Genomic DNA, 18173 nt, shown 5'->3' with positions numbered 1-18173 from the left:
ATGTAATTTTTGTTTTATTCTTCAATTGATGGTTCAAGAATTTGTTATTCTCCAAGAAGTTTTTAATGTTATGATCAAGAAATAGGTTCAAAAATATTTTTATTATTTTATGGTTCAAGAATATTTTTATTTTTTATAAATATATTTTGTCAAAATATCCGAGAATTATCATCACTACAATCAGATTTTTAAAATTAATAGAATCTATTATCACTTAAAATATGCAATTTTCCTTTTTTAAATTTATGTTAATTGACTAAAATACCCTTAAAATGAAATTAGATGGTATTTTCTAATTATCTTTAATTTAATAATATGTATTATTCACTTTCTTAAAATAATTAAAATTGATTGGCCCATATTTATGCATATAATAACACAATAATTATTTTGAATAGAATAACCTAAGCCTATATATATATATATATATATATATATATATATATATATATATATATATATATACACACACACATTGAATTTTTTATTCTTACGATTTTAGATTGAGTTGTACGATTTATAATGCTCTTTTTCAATGGTCTTCTTCTCCATTTTTTTTTCAGGTTCTTTCTTTACTCTGTCTCCTTCTTCTTCTTTAATTTCATGAATTTACTCTGTTCTTATTAACTGTTATTATTATATTCATGTTAAGATGTCATAAAAAAATTAATCAATCTAATAGAGGAAAGATATGTGCTAACATTTTGAATTTGTACTGCCCTCCAGAAACCAATTGTAGTCTTATAGACCATTCCCACATATCTTAATAGGTCTTAGCATTCCCTCAAATTCAGGTACAATAAGTCATGGATGCACTTCTTAAATCAATCCTCTAAACTGAAATTCATTTGTTAGTTAGATTCAGTGACCAAAATGCAAGATTTGTGGAAGTTCATTATTATTTATTAGTGTTAACTTTTGGCAAATTATAAAACTAATATTATATTTTTGTTCATAACAAGGATTTTTTTGTAATAATTTCTTTGATCGGAAGATATGTATATCTAATTAGGTGTAGCCTGAAAAATCATATTTTAATTCTGATAAGGAAAAAATACTTTAGAAATTGACCAAATTACAATGCCTGAGTTTGATGTTTATGGATATGGCAATGCACTTTCATTGTAATGTTTATCAAATTTCTTTACAGAATTTAACGGTGCTGGTACATATAACAACTTATTATTGCTTTTGGTTTTACATGACCAATACGAAAAGTGCCATATGAGCCTCCATGGGGGTTTGTATACCGAACAAAGTCAATTCATAAAGCTACTACACAACATGTTTTAATCAATGAGTCGCATCATGTTGTGATAAAACAAATATCACGTGGATCATTTATGTTAAAAACTATTGTATTAAAACACCAAATTGCTCTAATATAAATATTAAATATTTTAATTTAATAAGTTTGGTTCAAAAACTCAAAATGAATCTAACTAACATTTTTTTATTAAAATTTCACCTAAAATAATACCATCTATTAATCTGATATGTATTCAATGTATATTCTCCGCTTTTAACGCGGGTCATAATCTAGTTATAGATGATATGTTATCTTCCAGAGCTTGTAAATGATTCAATATTTAACCAAATTATGACTTTTTACATTATAAATTGAAGTACAAACACTAAATTACATTATGAAAAAAGAATTAAGTAATTTCGACTTCATATGAGTGAGTTATGCGCATGTTAAAAGCGGGACGGATTTCCAAAAACAAATGTTGAAACAGAAAATATGCAACATTGATATGTTGTCTTCCAAGGTTTATAACTGATTCAATATCTAACCAAAATATGTGTTTTATAGTCTAAAATGAACTACAAACACTAAATTACATGCTGGAAAAAAAATTAAGTAATTCCGACGTCATATGAATGAGTTATGCTCATTTAAAAAAATATGACAAATTCAAAAAAACAAAAAAAATGTTGAAATAAAAAAATGCAGCATCGATATTCTTTCTTTCGGGCATGTGTTTGATTCAATATCTAACCAAAATATATGTTTGTACAGTAAAGAATGAACTACAAACTCCAAATTACATGTTGGAAAAAAATCAAATAATTCTGACTTCATATGAATGAGTTATGCGTATTTTAAAAAACAAAAAAATGTCAAACCGGTTTCGGTTTTTAGAAACGGGACCGGTTTTCATAAAAATGGAGAACCGGTAACCGGACCTTGTTATCAATTCCGGTTTCGGTTCCGGTTCGGTTCCGGCGATTCTAATGCTCATCCATACCTTAAAATGTTATATTTGAAATGAGATCAACGTTTGAAAGTAAATTAATAGCTACGTGTTCCGAGAGCATTTTGAGTTTTTTTTAAATGAAAAACAAAAAATAAGATTTTATACTAATAATACATGAAAGCTTTTTATTTTGGTATATGATATTTGCCAAATAGACATTCATTTGCAAAAATCACCAAAATAATGTAGATTTTTTTTTTTGAAACGACAAACTAATTAATCTACTCCTAAATAACCACCTATGTCTCCGCCGAGACTTGAACATCAGACCTCTCATATGAGATGGTCACTCCATACCGCTAGGCCATTGGCCTTTTGGTTTTTGTGATTTCACAAATGAGTTGTCCATTTTTGAAGACTCGTCTATAAAAATGATGGTTATTTTTTATAATTTTCATTAATTTTTGATTAACAGTTATTAAATTTTTTAAAATAATAAATATAATTAATATGGTTGTTTTGGAAACAACAAATAAATATATAGATAAGACCCACAATTAGAAAGAAGCTAAATGCAAAAAAAAAAACAAAAACAATGTTCAATCTCTTAAATAGTAAAGTTATTAAATGGGGAACAAGATCAATTTACCAAGTATCAAAACTAAACTTAGGGCCTGTTTGATACCCATCTAACTTGGTTTGTGTAAGATATTTTAGCTTATTCGGTCAGACATTCTTGTTTGATACATGCTGATCCGGTCAGATTGTCTGGCCCAAATGTATGACTCGGTCAGATTGGAAGAACTTGCTGACTCACCCAAAAGACTATCCTACCCTCTATTCTCTCGTGACCTAAAAGAAATAGCGCCCACAAATAGACGCCTCCTCCAGACGCCTCTATCAACAGCTCCCTCCCAATCATTGCCATCTCCCTTCGGATCTCCTCCCTACGTTCCTTTTCATCACCTTCAAAAAGTTACCTTCACCTCTTCTTTTAGAGATAACAAAAATCCTTTGAGATTGACGATTTGATCCTGCCTTCCACCGATCGACATCCTTCTTCTCATCACTCATCAGGTATGCTGATCTTCTCTTTCACCTGCGTTTGCTTCTTTTTTTTTGTTCCGGTTTTTCTACTCTATTGATGTTTGTTGTTAATGAAATTTTTTTTTTTTCTAATCTGTTGAATATCGTTCTCCACTTTCACTTGTTGATTTTTTTATGGTTGTTAAATTTGGGTAAGAAATGTTTGCATTATGAGATTGTTAAATCTAGATAGGAATTGATTTGCTCTTATATCAGATTTGTTCCAACATCCGTTTAGGAATAACTGATTTGTTCCAATAGTATGCAAATTCATGGTATCTACACCCAAACTCCATTTTTATCGATTAAGGATATGGGTATGCAAGTACAATAAATAGACATCCACACCTCAATTAAGGGGCTTGAGTAGTGGCGTAGCCACATAGAGGCAAGGGTGGGCCTTGGCCCACATATATATATATATATATATATATATATATATATATATATATATATATATATATATATATATATATATATATATATATTTGTTAAATAAAATGAACTAAGGTTGTGATTTGACACACCCCATTCTAAATTCTAGATTTTATATATCGTTCATATTTTATAAATTATTTGGCCCACCCTAAAATAAAATCCTGGCTATGCCATTGGGCTTGAGTGCAGGTTCCATGGATCAATTTGGATAAGGTCATTTAGCAGAATTATGTTGCAGAAAAATTATTGTAGTGTTGTACTAATGGCTCTCTATGTTTGGATTATATTTTTAGATGCATTATGTATATGTGATTGGAGAATATGGGTACAACATCAAAAGCATACTGATGGAATAATATGGTGTTAAGTATTTCCATGGAAAGCTGCTAAATTGATGTTTAATGTTGAAATGTCATAATAACATACTTCTTGTACTTGATTCATACAGTTTGAGGTTGGTTTTATTTTCTTTTATTGATGATAGGTACTCAAGAACAAAAGCCTTTTAGATTGCTTTCTTTGATCATAGATGGTTGACAACAGAGCCGTTTGCATCTTTTTTCTTGATAACATGCCATCTTGTTCACTCTCATCGCGAACAAGTAGAAAATACATATTGCCAAGTAAATGTATGTATCATTTGTTCCAAGAGTTGATGGTCTAACGATTTTTTTAGTTTTTATTGTAAACATGTTGTTCCTTATGACTGCAAGTTATTAAAATATGTTTTTATAAATAGAAAAACAATTCATTGTAAAAATATGTGTTTTAAATGATTTGTGTGTAATTTACATTTTGTATGACAATTTGTATGTTTTTATAACTCTTCAGCAACTTCATCCATCACTGTATATAGCAGTAGGGTAAAATGATCATTTTTCATCAGTAAACGCATTGAATCAGATATACAATCAAACAACATGGTTTTCTTACCCATACAGATCTTTCCCAATCAGTATTTTCTCAATCAGCAATTATCAAACGGGACCTTACTTACACCAAACGTACGATAAGGATATGTTATCGACAATCCTAGCTGGGGAGGAGTCTATATTTTTGAAAACCTTGTCATTTATTGTCGTCCAAACATTCCAAAACATGTAAAAGAAGATGGTGTCGGTTACGAATCATTTCCGGGAAATATTTTATAAAATCCTAATAATTTTAGTCAGTTTATGGTTTAATACCAACATTTATTTTAGAACAAAAAAGTTCCGATTATCTAATTTTATATAATAATCTGTCTTTTTTTATTGAAAAATAATAATAATTACTGTTTCGTTAATTTGAGTAAAATATTAAATAATTGTGATTTTCTGTTCAAAAAATAAAAATTAAAATTAAACCGTAAACTGACTCAAAATATTGAAATTTTATTAGAGATTTATATATTTTTTGGGGACAATTCTCCTATGAAGCAACATAATCAAGTAATTCAAAAACATTAATATATATATATATATATATATATATATATATATATATATATATATATATATATATATATATATATATATATATATATATATATATATATATATACAGGTTCAGGTTCATTTGAGACCATTGTAATTTTGTGAGACCGTGAGACCAAATCTAAAAATAATTTTAAAATGCAAAATAAATGGAAAAATCCAAAAATTCTTTTTTTAAATGTTATTTTCGGAACTTGAATTAACTAAAAAAAATATTAAAAAAATAAAAAAAATAAAAAAAAAATCCGTTTTTTTTTTTTGAAAAATACGTGAAATATTCTAAATAGAATATTTCACTGACATATTCTAAAAAATAATTTTAAAATGCAAAATAAATGGAAAAATCTAAAAATTCTTTTTTTAAATATTATTTTCGGAACTTGAATTAACTAAAAAAATATAAAAAAAATAAAAATAAATAAAAAAAAAATTCTATTTTTTTTGAAAAATACGTGAAATATTCTAAATAGAATATTACACTGTACATATTCTAAAAATAATTTTAAAATGCAAAATAAATGGAAAAATCAAAAAATTCTTTTTTTAAATATTATTTTCGGAACATGAATTAACTAAAAAAAATTAAAAAAAAATAAACAACTGCGTCTCACGGTCTCACAAAATATAAGTGGTCTCAAATGAACCTAACCCTATATATATATATATATATATATATATATATATATATATATATATATATATATATATATATATATATATATATATATATATATATATATATATATATATATATATATATATATATATATATATATATATATATATATATATATATATACCTTAAATCCCACAACATTTCGACGCCCACCTACAAACTACCATGGCGAAATTGCATTTAATGAGTAGGTGAACAAAAGATTGCGATTCAATCCCGCAAAGATTACACTCCAAAAACACGATGTTAATACCGCTATAAGCTAATGTATTAGCAACCAGAATTCTAGATCCCTCCAAACAAAACATTACTCTTTTAAAGGAATTAACTAGACCAATTCAAATTCAAGGACCATTGGATAGAATCAGCTTTGAGTCGATCAACCTCAACCTCATGATCACATGATGTTCTCATAGTATCTTCCGTCACCATGATTTGTATTTTAATTTTAAATATTTAATTATTTGAATATAGTAATTATTTTAAAAATCATCAAATAACCTTAAATAAAACTTTTATGTAAGATACAACGGTATAATGAAGCCTTTTTAAGTTGGTACGCGTCCAACAGTCAACAGATGCCAACAAAAGGCAAAAGCAACACAACAAACAACGCTCCTTAAATTTACTGCCGTTAAAAGTTAAAAACCCCAACCCCCGACCCCCACCCCCACCCCCACCATCATCATCACGCGTGAACTTTAAAACCAAATTTCCTCTTACTTTCCTCGAATCAATCCATGTCCTCATTTTCTATTCTCTATATGTGTGCGCGCCCTTTCTAGCTTCCATATACACCACCACATCGTCGGAATCTGTAAATTATATTTTCCGGCGACTTATATAGATTCACCGGATCTGACATACTGATATTCCAATTTCAAGCTCACTGGTCAACGGACTGGTTTTCAAAGTTTTTATTGTTTTTGTGTGTGTAAACATGTCCAGGGCGTCGTCGTATTGGTGTTACAGATGCACACGCATCATCAGAGTAGCGGTTGTGGTTGCAGACTCCGTTGTTTGTCCTTACTGCGAGGGAGAATTCATTGAAGCGGTGGATTCTCACGCGCCTTCACCGCCGGAATCGCGACGGCGTTTTCCTCAAGCCGCGATGTACATGCTTGGAAGTAATGATCGGTCAGATCTGAGGTTCCGGCGTGAAGGCCGTCGAAACACTGGAGACAGGTCGCCGTTTAATCCGGTTATTGTTCTTCGTGGTGCCGAAGGAGGTGGGATTGAGAATTCAGAGAGTGGAGATAGAGGTTTTGAGCTGTATTATGATGATGGATCAGGTTCTGGTTTACAACCTTTGCCGCCGACGATGTCGGAGTTTCTGATGGGGTCAGGGTTTGACCGGTTGCTCGATCAATTATCGCAGATCGAGATAAATGGATTAGGTAGGGCAGAACATCCACCGGCGTCGAAAGCGGCTGTTGAATCGATGCCCACGATTGAGATCTCGGATTCACAAGTTACAACCGAATTGCACTGTGCTGTCTGCAAAGAAGCGTTCGTTCTCGGAGCTGAAGCTCGTGAGATGCCATGTACCCACATCTACCATTCCGATTGCATTCTCCCATGGCTAAATCTCCGAAACTCCTGTCCGGTTTGCCGCCACGAACTCCCAACAGATTCAACAAATTCACCCAATCTAGAAGGCTCGGACCAAACCGATGAAGAATCAGCAACAGTTGGATTAACGATATGGAGATTACCTGGCGGTGGATTCGCCGTTGGAAGGTTCTCCGGCGGTAGAAGAACCGGCGGTGGCGAGAGAGATCTTCCAGTTGTCTACACGGAAATGGACGGCGGGTTCAATAACAGTTCAGGTACGCCGAGGAGGATCATGTGGGAATCGAGAAGGAACAGGACTAGAGGAGAAGGTGGATTCGGCAGAGTTTTTCGCAACATTTTCTCTTTCTTCGGGAGATCAAGACCCTCTTCAAATTCAAATGGTTCATCCATGAACAGAAGTCGGAGTTTATCCAGTTCAGTTTTCGGTAGAATGAGAAGTAGGCGAAATAGAACTTGGATTTTGGATGAACAGAATGGGTTGTCAAGATGGTAGGACTCTATACTCTATACAATTCAAGAACATCTCTTCTCTCTCTCCCACCTAATATTTTCGAAGTCCTAATTCGAGGTTCAGAGATTGAATTCAAACTCGAAAAGGGTCTTCTCTAGGTTCTGATGCAAATCTCAACTTTTGTAAATAAAATGTTTCCAATTTTGTGCAAGTAAAGGTAGAAAAAGAAAAGCTGAAAACTGAAAACCCCTTTCATTTGTTCTGGATTTGAATCAGCCATTTTTAGCCAAAGAGAAATGCTCTGGTTTTTTTAGTATAAAAGCTAAATTAATGGCGATTTGCTTGAGTTCTTTCATCTGTAGATTTCTGTAACCTTCTTTCTATTCTGTGTCAGAACATAATCATCTTAATTTGTCTTCTCCTTCCATGGGATTCTTCATTCTTGAATTGATTTTGTTAATTAATTACACAATTTACAAAGATTACAAATGTGTGCTTGAAAGATAGACGATAGTGGTTGATTGTTTTCATTAATTTTCTTGCATAATTATTGTTTTAAACAAGCAAATCTTTTATTATTATTGGATTTACATGAAAAAGGTTGAAAATGATTGGTTTTTTTCACTTTCCAGAAAGTAAAGCGAGAGTCTTTGTCGCATGAATACAGGGAAAGCTTGTCTTTGTGACCGTTTTTTTTATTTTGTTTGTGTTATTTTTAAACTTTAAAAATAATATTTGGTTTTATTGTTAATATTTAATGATAATTAAATATTAGTGTTTTATAAGTATGATGTTTATTTTTACTAAAACGATTGAGCTCAAGCAGTTTTGATTCTATTTTAGATACATAATATTCTGTTTTGTGGGTCTCACTAAAACGACACGTTGAAAAAAAAAATAGAATTCAATAACGTGTGTTGTTTAGTTGATGTGAAAAGAATAGATGGGAACATGAAAACGAAGTCATAAATTAATGATAACAAATTTCGTCAAGTTACAAATATAACTTGATGGGAAAATCTTGGTGGTTCTCTTCTTCTTCGACAACAATACTAAATGAAGCATTTATTTTATTTATATGAAAGAAGTCGGACAATATACATAACATGTACTTTTTGAAAAATGAAAAACACATTTTTATATTTCCATTTTGTTGCAAATAATTGGTGGATGACACAATAATTGGTGCATGATAAACTATTTCTTACTGGTCACCATTAAATGTAGATAGTAACATTTTTGTAGTATATATATCCTTCTACCGGAAAGAATTGGATGCACGATAATAGACAATTTCACAAGATATAAAATATCTCATATCTTTCCTAAACCTTTTTCTCCATCAAATTTTTTTATCTATGTTGTTAGTTTAGTTTGTTTTAAATTATCTTAATCACATTGAATTTATAACACATTATCAGCACAAAAGCTTAAACCAAGGTTATTTAGAATTGGAAATCACATCTATCTTAATCAATGTATGTATTACTTAGGTGTTGTTTGTTTTTTGGAAAAAAACATCTTCAAACACAGCACACGTACAGCACTTTCCATCTAGCACCTGTTTGTTTTTTAGAATTATTCTGAGTTAAAAACCTCTGCGCGTGCTCTGTTTGGCACAACACTTGTACTACATCTTCCAACCACTTCTTCTTCTTTTATTGCTGAAATTTTGATTATATGTTAAAATTTTATTTCACATTTTTTTATTCTTGTTGAATTTATTTTTCGTTTTTCTATATTCAATAATGATAATTTATTGATAAAATATTATTATTTTTACTAAAATATCTTTATTTTTTGTTGAAATATCATTATTTTTTATTGAAATATCATTAATTTTTACCGAAATGTTATACATTATTAAATTTTACGTATTAAAAAGCTATTTTCGGTTTATAAAATTAGTATGCAGATGTTAAAAAAATAAATGCGCTTCTTATTATAGTCTGCAGCCGTTTGGTCCACCTTTCCTACTGCAGAGCGTTGCAGAGGTGGTCCGCAAACTTTATGAATTTTTGCTTCAGAAAATCAAACAGCACCTTAGTAAAACACTATTAATTATAAAAACCTTCATCATATTAAAATAAGAGAAAATGACAAAAATAGCCATTTACACTAATTACATTACAAAAATAGCAAAAAAAACCGAAGTTGCAAAAATAACCATGAATTTCGCAGATGGAATAGTCCCATCTGCGAAATGGGCTTTCCATCTGCGAATGTACAAGCAGCTAAAGCACAGCTATGCTTTAGCTGCTTGTACATTCGCAGGTGGTTTATTTTTTTTATTTTTTTTCTCTATATATATTGAAATTGTAGGGTAAAATCGTAGATGGAATAGCCCCATCTGCGATTTACTCTGATTCCATCTGTGAAATTGCGGTTATTTTTTAATTTTTAATTTTTTTTAGTTTGACTATGAAATCAATTGGTTTTACTATGAAATAATGTTGCCGAACAAGAAGTTAAAGTTATGAATAGGCGTGTGGTAGATAAAACTAAAAAGAAAAAAAAATTCAAGTCAAAAAAATGAAAAAAAGCATGTTTACGGGCATTATGTTGATGTTACTGATGTACGTGTAGATATAACCAAGCTACAAACCAATTGATTTCATAGTTAAAAAAAAAAAAAAAAAAAAAAAATCAAAATAACCGCAATTTCACAGATGGAATCAGAGTAAATCACAGATGGGGCTATTCTATCTGCGATTTTACCCTACAATTTCAATATATATAGAGAAAATAAAAATAAAAATAAAAATAAACCACCTGCGTATGTACAAGCAGCTAAAGCACAGTTGTGCTTTAGCTGCTTGTACATTCGCAGATGGAAAGCCCATTTCGCAGATGGGACTATTCCATCTGCGAAATTCATGGTTATTTTTGCAACTTCGGTTTTTTTTTTGGGCTATTTTTGTAATGTAATTAGTGTAAATGACTATTTTTGTCATTTTCTCTTAAAATAATAATAATACTAATGAATTAATAAAACTTATACATTATGGACTACTAACGATTTTTATTTCTTATGCTAATATTTCTTTATGTATTCTAATTTTTATGCATACTAACATTTACATTATGCAACTAACTTTTATTTATGCATGCTAACATTAACATTATGCAACTAACTTTTATTTATGCGTACTAACATTTAAATTATGCAACTAACTTTTATTTATGCATACTAACATTTAAATTATGCAACTAATTTTATTTATATATACTAACGTTTATTTATACATGTCAATGTTTATTCATATTTTATATACTATTCATAATTTTATTTAAACATTTACTAATATTTATTTATGTTTCTAATTAGTAAAATTATACCAAGTAAAGTTATGTATTAGTTATAACTCTTATTAAACGATTTATAAATATACACAACGGATATATATATATATATATATATATATATATATATATATATATATATATATATATATATATATATATATATATATATATATATATATATATATATGCAATAGTTATAAAAAGTAAAAACAACGACTATATTTTTTTACTATAAATAAACATTTTTACCCTGTTCTTTACCCACAATAAATATTTCTCTCTTCTATCAAACAAATCGATTTCAAGAAATCAAGCTTCAGGACGATTCACCCGTTTGTGATAATCATGACTATAATAGTCATGTTACTTTTCATCCTAATTCTTAACATCGAAGTTAATATGGAATTTCATCTACTTTTAGGCTTGTATTCTTTTTTGTGTAATATTTATTGAAATAAATGGATTTTAATTTTTGTTTTTATTTTGTTTAAAATTTATAGTTACAATATGTCCAACATTGTAAAGCTCAAGTTTGCAACACTTGAAGTTAGTGGGAAAAACTATGTGCCATGGATGATAGATGTAAAAATGCATCTTGAGTCCATGGGAATCTCAAATGCTATAAATGAATTTAATAATTGCTTGGCACAAGACAAAGCAAAAGCGTAAGTTTTCATTCGTAAGCATATTGATGAAATGTTAAGATTTGAATCTCTTGATGTTACTGATCCACGTATTCTCTGGAATCTTTTGAAAGAAAGATTTGATCATCAAAAGGAAGTTATACTTCCAAATGCTAGAGATGAATGGAGAACACTAAGGTTTCAAGACTTCAAGAAAGTAAATGAATACAACTCAACTTTGTTTAGAATATGTTCACAACTCAAGTATTGTGGACAAGAAGTTACTGATGAAGATATGTTGGAGAAAACTTACTCCACATTTCATGCAACAAACATTACCTTGATGCAACAATATCGAATGCAAAAGTTCACAAGATACTCTAAACTAAATGCATGTCTGCTTGTTGTAGAGAAAAACAACGAGCTCTTGATGAAAAACCATGAATCTCGTCCAACAGGATCAGTAGCACTTTCTGAAGCAAATGCTAAAAATACTGATTTTCATCAAAACATACAAGTGGACGAGGGGGTGGTTGTGGCCGAGGACGAGACCGTGGCTATTTTAATCGAAACCAAAGCCATAATTAGAACCATAATTTTGGTCATGGACAAGGTAATAATCGTGGTCGTGGCCAAAAAAGGAATAATTACCAATCTTCACAAAGAAACAATGTCCATACACAAGACAAGGCCAAAGTGGCAAGGCATGATACTGGGACATCACAAAAATCCGATGGTTCATGTTATAAATGTGGTAGCACATACCATTGGTCAAGGACCTGTCGCACACTTGCACAAGGTCAAATTTATCAAGAGTCCATTAAAGGAAAAGAAAAAGAAGCAAACCTCGTTGATAATGTTGAATTCACTCCGCTAACTTTTGATGATTTCTGCAATGACATGGAATGTAACACCCAAAGTTTTGAAGTCCAAGAAAGGAAAGAAAACCTTAATGTTAAGGGGCGACTCGGCGAGTCCAAGGAGGAACTCGGCGAGTCCGAGCGGGATTCGGGTCGAGGAGTAAGTGACCGACTCGGCGAGTCGGCCAAAGTGACTCGGCGAGTCTGGTCTGTGCGTGGAAAACCCTAAATTCGGGACTTGGAGCCTATATAAACGTCTTAATCTTCTTCCTAGGGTTCCTTACTGCCTCTTAAGCCTTGGATATCAAACCCTAGCCGCCATATCCTCTATTTGAGCCATTTATTGCCTTTAAGAGTGCATTAAGCTTGGAGAAAGAAGAAGAATCTTGAGAGTGCAAGAAGGGGGCTGTAGATCCGGGATTGGGAAGACATTTATGAGATTTTAGAGGTATAAACTAGTTCCTGGACCCTTTTTGCATCTAGATTTATGAGTGGTTGTTGGGGCTCTTTAGCCATAATGATATTATCTTGAGTTAAGAGTCGGATCTGGAGTTGCTACTTCAGATCCAAGTGTGTTATGGACTGGAGAAGCATAAAGTATCAGCCCTTGAGTCGATTTTGAAGCCCCTTGGCCTTAAACCCTAGTTTATGGTGCTTTTTGCCTAGATCTCCCTCTCTACACGTAAAGTTTGCAACTTTACGTGGGGGATAGGCTTGGAAAGGGTAGATCTACAGTTTGGAGTCCATGCATGACTCGAAAGTCCTCTGCATGTATGTAGATCTGAATGGACTCGGCGAGTCCTTCGAGTGGACTCGGCGAGTAGCTTGAAGATGAGGAGGAACTTGACGAGTGGGATGAACAGCTCGTCGAGTCGGATGAAGATGGGCATGAACTCGACGAGTTAGATGAACAACTCGACGAGTTGGATGAAGATTGCCTTGTGCTCGGCAAGTATGCTCTTGGACTCGACGAGTCAAGTCGCGTAGTCCCAAACCCCTCGAGTTAAGACTTGAGTCAGCGAGTCGAGCAAGGACTCAGTGAGTTGGACAGGACAGGAATCGGGAATCAGTAGACTCGGCGAGTCAAGGGCTGGCTCGGCGAGTCATGTCGCGAATGGAAGGACCCTGAGTATGTGAACTCGGCGAGTCAGTAAGTGGACTCGGCGAGTAGGGATGACCTGGAAAGGTTGAATTTGACCAGAACTTTGACTTTGACAAGAGTTGAGTTAATTGACCTTTGAAGGTCAGTTAGACTAAGTGTTATGTTGATATTGGTAGCTCGGGGAGCTAGTGGAGCAGCAGTTCGGAGTCATTGGTCAGGTAGCGGTCAAAGGAATTAGTAGCAGCAGTTCAGCAGTATCAGGTGAGTTTCCCTTTGTATGAATGGGTCTACGACCACAATGCCGACCCATGTAGTTATGATTAGAAGACTCGGGGGTTAGCCCTAGGCACAGTATGCTAGTATGATATTCGGGACGAGGTCCAATGATAGAGGGCGGGTACCCAAGGAATGGTTATGTGATAGTTTATACTTGTTGTCTGTGTGATACTTGTATGTGCCTGGTAGGGAGGTGAGTGTGGGCGAGGTCCCGTATCTCACCAATAGCAGAGTGTGGATGGTGTTCCACATCTCAGTAGCAGCAGAGCAGGGGCGAGGCCCAAGTCAGGAAAGGAGTGAGTGTGGGCTGGGCCTGTATCTCACTACCAGTAGGAGCATGGACGGGATTCCGTGACTCATCAGTAGCAGGTCAGGGGCGGGGCCCAGAGATAGGCGAGGCCTTAGGACAAGATCCGTTAGTATGTGTTTAGCTTATGTGAGATGTTTATGTGCTATTATATGTTAGTGGGCGGGGCCCTGTGACAGGCGAGGCCTAAGCGAAACAGATCTGTATCCGAGCAGGGCTCGAAGCCAGGCGGGGCCTGGAGCGGCGGGGTCGTCGTAACGGGCGAGGCCCGAGGTAGGGGGCGAGGCCCAGGATAGCGGGCGCGGCCTAGTATGTGCAGTATGTGGTTGCATGGTATGTGGTAGGGTGGGGAACTCACTAAGCTTCGTGCTTACGATTTTCAGTTTTGGTTTCAGGTACTTCCGGTAGCAGATGATGGAGCTCGGGATGATCGCATGGCACACACCATAACTTAGACAGCCTGGGGATGTTTACTCTGATAACGAATATGTATTTTGGAAACTAATACTTTGTTTATGTTTGAAAACGATGAATTTGCTTAACGTAATGTTTTATTAAAAAGAAATTTTTAGTCTTGAATTTTGGGATGTTACATGGAAAACATAAACTAAAAATTTCTATTATTGTTCTAATAAACCTGTTTTCCCTTATTTGTTTCTCATGTTATGTATTTCCTACAATAAATGAATTTTCTTTATAATAATTATTATGATTATGTTTATTCGCTTATTATTTCTTTCATATGTGAAGTTTAATATGAGTCCAACTGGAGCATAACATCAAGAAACGGTTGGAGATCTTTGTATAGCAGATAGTGGTAGTACACATACTATTCTGAAATCAAAGAAATATTTTTCAAAATTAGTACCAACAAAAACAGTCATATATACGGTATCAAGTCCTGAAGACTTGATAGAGGAACTGGGAAAACCCATTTTATATTACCAAATGGTACAAGCTTTTGTATAGAAAATGTCTTATTTTCTCCAAAGTATAATAGAAACTTACTAAGTTTCAATGACATATATTTAAAAGGATATGATACAAAAACTATGACCATTGAAAATAAGAAATATATGTATATTATAGACAAAAACCATGTGCTTGAAAAACTACCAACACTTGATTTTGGTCTGCATTATACATATATACATATGATTGAATCAAATATGGTAATCAAAGGAAACATTGTGATCCTGGGACATTCAGTTTATGGCATGATAGGTTGGGCCACCCAAGATTAACAATGATGTGAAGGATAATTAAAAATAAGAATGTGCATCCATTGAAGGACCAAAAGTTCCCTCAATCCAACAACATAAAACCATGTGCATCTTGTTCCCTTGAAAAGTTAATTATAAAACATTCTCCAATGAAAGTTGAAAGGGATTCACCTAGATTTCTAGAAAGAATTCAAGGTGATATATATGGACCGATTCACCCACCATCTAGACCATTTAGATACTTTATGGTCTTAATAGATGCATCCAACAAATGGTCTCATGTTTTCCTATTATCAACTCGTAATATGGCATTTGCAAAATTTCTTCCCAAATTATTAAATCAAGGGCACATTATCCTGATTATACTATCAAAAGAGTGAGACTTGATACTGCTGGTGAATTTACTTCAGAAGCATTTAATGACTATTGTACGTATGTAGGAATTGTTGTTGAGCATCTAGTTGCTCATGTACATACACAAAATAGTTTAGCTGAATCACTGATTAAACGTCTCTAACTAGTAGCTCGACCATTGATAATGAGGACCAAACTTCCTGTATCTGTTTGGGGCCATGCAATCTTACATGCTGGATCATTGATACGCATGAGACCGAGTTCATATAATGTATATTCTCCCATACAACTTGCTTTTGGTCAAGATCCATAAATATCCCATTTAAGAATTTTTGGGTGTGTAGTATATATCCCTATTGCACCACTTCAACGGATAAAAATGGGTCCTCAAAGAAGGTTAGGAATATATGTTGGTTATGAGCCAGTATCTATTATAAGATATCTTGAACTGTTAACAGGTGATGTTTTTATAGCACGCCTAGCAGATTGCCAATTTGATGAGGCAAATTTCCCATCATTAGGGGAGAAAAGAAGATTCTAGAAAAAGGTGTATCATGGTATGAGCCTTCTTTATCATATCTTGACCCTCGCACAAAGCAATGTGACATGGAACTTCAAAAGATAATGCATTTCCAAGAAATTGCAAATCAATTGCTTGATGCATTTACTGACACAAAAAGGGTGACTAAATCATATATACTGGTTGTCAATGTTCTAGCTCGAATTGAAATTTCACATCGACAATCTGATGATAAAGTCACTCAAGAGTCTAAAACATGCCTGAAGCGCAGAAGGCCATTTGGTTCTAAGGATAAGAACCCACGAAAAAGAAGAGGATCAGAAACTGCACTGGATCATGAGGAAAGTGTTCCAGGAGAGACACAAATTATTCAAATTCCCCCAGGAAAGGAGGATGATGCACAAAATTATGGTCAAACAAATAGAATACGTGACCAAAATGAAACTGACAATATATGTACAATATTTTCTTATTCAGTTGCATGTGATATTATGAATGATGATCCCGAACCACAATGTCACAACCCAAAGTACGACCCAAAAAATTTTGTTTTAATATTACTAATAATCACATAATCCAATATCATATTTAACAAGAACCGTGGAATGAGTACTCAAAAGTCATAGTAACGGTGTCAAAACAAAAATGTATCAATCATAACAAAATGTCTGAATAAAACTCCCAGGATAAATCTGAAGCTGTGGTGGGTGCGATGCCATCGACCCGAGCTCTTCCCTTTGCTAGCGGAAGTACCTGAAACCAAAAATGAAACTGTAAGCACGAAGCTTGGTGAGCTCCCCTAAACTACCACATACCATACAAAAACATATAAACACATATTGGGCCTTGCCCGCTGAATCAGACCGAGGCCCGGAAACTGCATCGGACCGGAGTCCGGAACTAACTAGGGCCTTGCCATCTGCATCGGACCGAAGTTCGGAACTAACTAGGGCCTTGCCCTCTGCATCAAACCGAAGTCTGGAAACTGCATCAGACCGGAGTCCGGAACTAACCAGGGCCTTACCCTCTGCATCGGACCGAAGTCCGGAAACTAACTGTACATATCATAGCATAATCATAACTACTAGCATAAACACATATACTGCATACTGCATCGGACTCAAGTCCGGAACACATAACACAAATACAGGCTTGAAGCACAAAAACATCAAGCACACTGAACTACTGCATCGGACTGAAGTCCGGGACTACTACTAACTAGACGGGTCGGCATTGTGGCCGTAGACCCGTTCCTATTGGAAGGAAACTCACCTCGTAACGCTGGCTGCCAAGATGCTAAATATGAAACTGCCTGACCGCTGCTCCGGAACTCCTCGGCTACAAATCCCATAAACGCTAAATCAAATACTGATAACAAATCTCAGGGTAAAATGACTATTTACCCCTGGGCAAGTCAAAGGCAACTTCCTGGTGACCAGACTCGCCGAGTTGGGCCTTCAACTCGCCTAGTCCCTATCATCCATTCTAGTCCTCTACCCGCTTCTACTCGTCGAGTTTGGCAAAGACTCGACGAGTTCTTCCTCGATGCTAACATTGAGTCTAACTTCATCCGACTCGCTGAGTTGTATGAACAACTCATCGAGTTCTCCTTCACATATGAACACGCCCAGTCTATGACTCGCCGAGTCATAAAAGTAACTCATCGAGTCTGAAGAACAACTCGCCGAGTTGAAGAACAA

The 18173-nt window shown here is 33.8% G+C and overlaps 1 protein-coding gene across 1 annotated transcript; it reads left to right on the top strand.

The window, feature by feature from the left end:
• The first annotated feature begins 6608 nt into the window (after nt 1-6608).
• Nucleotides 6609-8327, top strand: LOC111880325 (E3 ubiquitin-protein ligase RDUF1). Its single transcript, XM_023876745.2, has one exon. The coding sequence runs from the start codon at nt 6817-6819 to the stop codon at nt 7942-7944; it is 1128 nt and encodes a 375-aa protein (XP_023732513.1). The 5' UTR covers nt 6609-6816; the 3' UTR covers nt 7945-8327.
• Nucleotides 8328-18173: the final 9846 nt, after the last annotated feature.

Source organism: Lactuca sativa, chromosome 8, assembly GCF_002870075.4.
Source record: "Lactuca sativa cultivar Salinas chromosome 8, Lsat_Salinas_v11, whole genome shotgun sequence".
NCBI lineage: Eukaryota > Viridiplantae > Streptophyta > Magnoliopsida > Asterales > Asteraceae > Lactuca > Lactuca sativa.
Note: the sequence above shows the minus strand (reverse complement) of the source record. Positions and strands in the feature narration are given on the sequence as shown.

Bases quoted from the DNA above. Each gene is read 5' to 3' on its own strand.
- LOC111880325 (XM_023876745.2), top strand. From the start codon at position 6,817: ATGTCCAGGGCGTCGTCGTATTGGTGTTACAGATGCACACGCATCATC.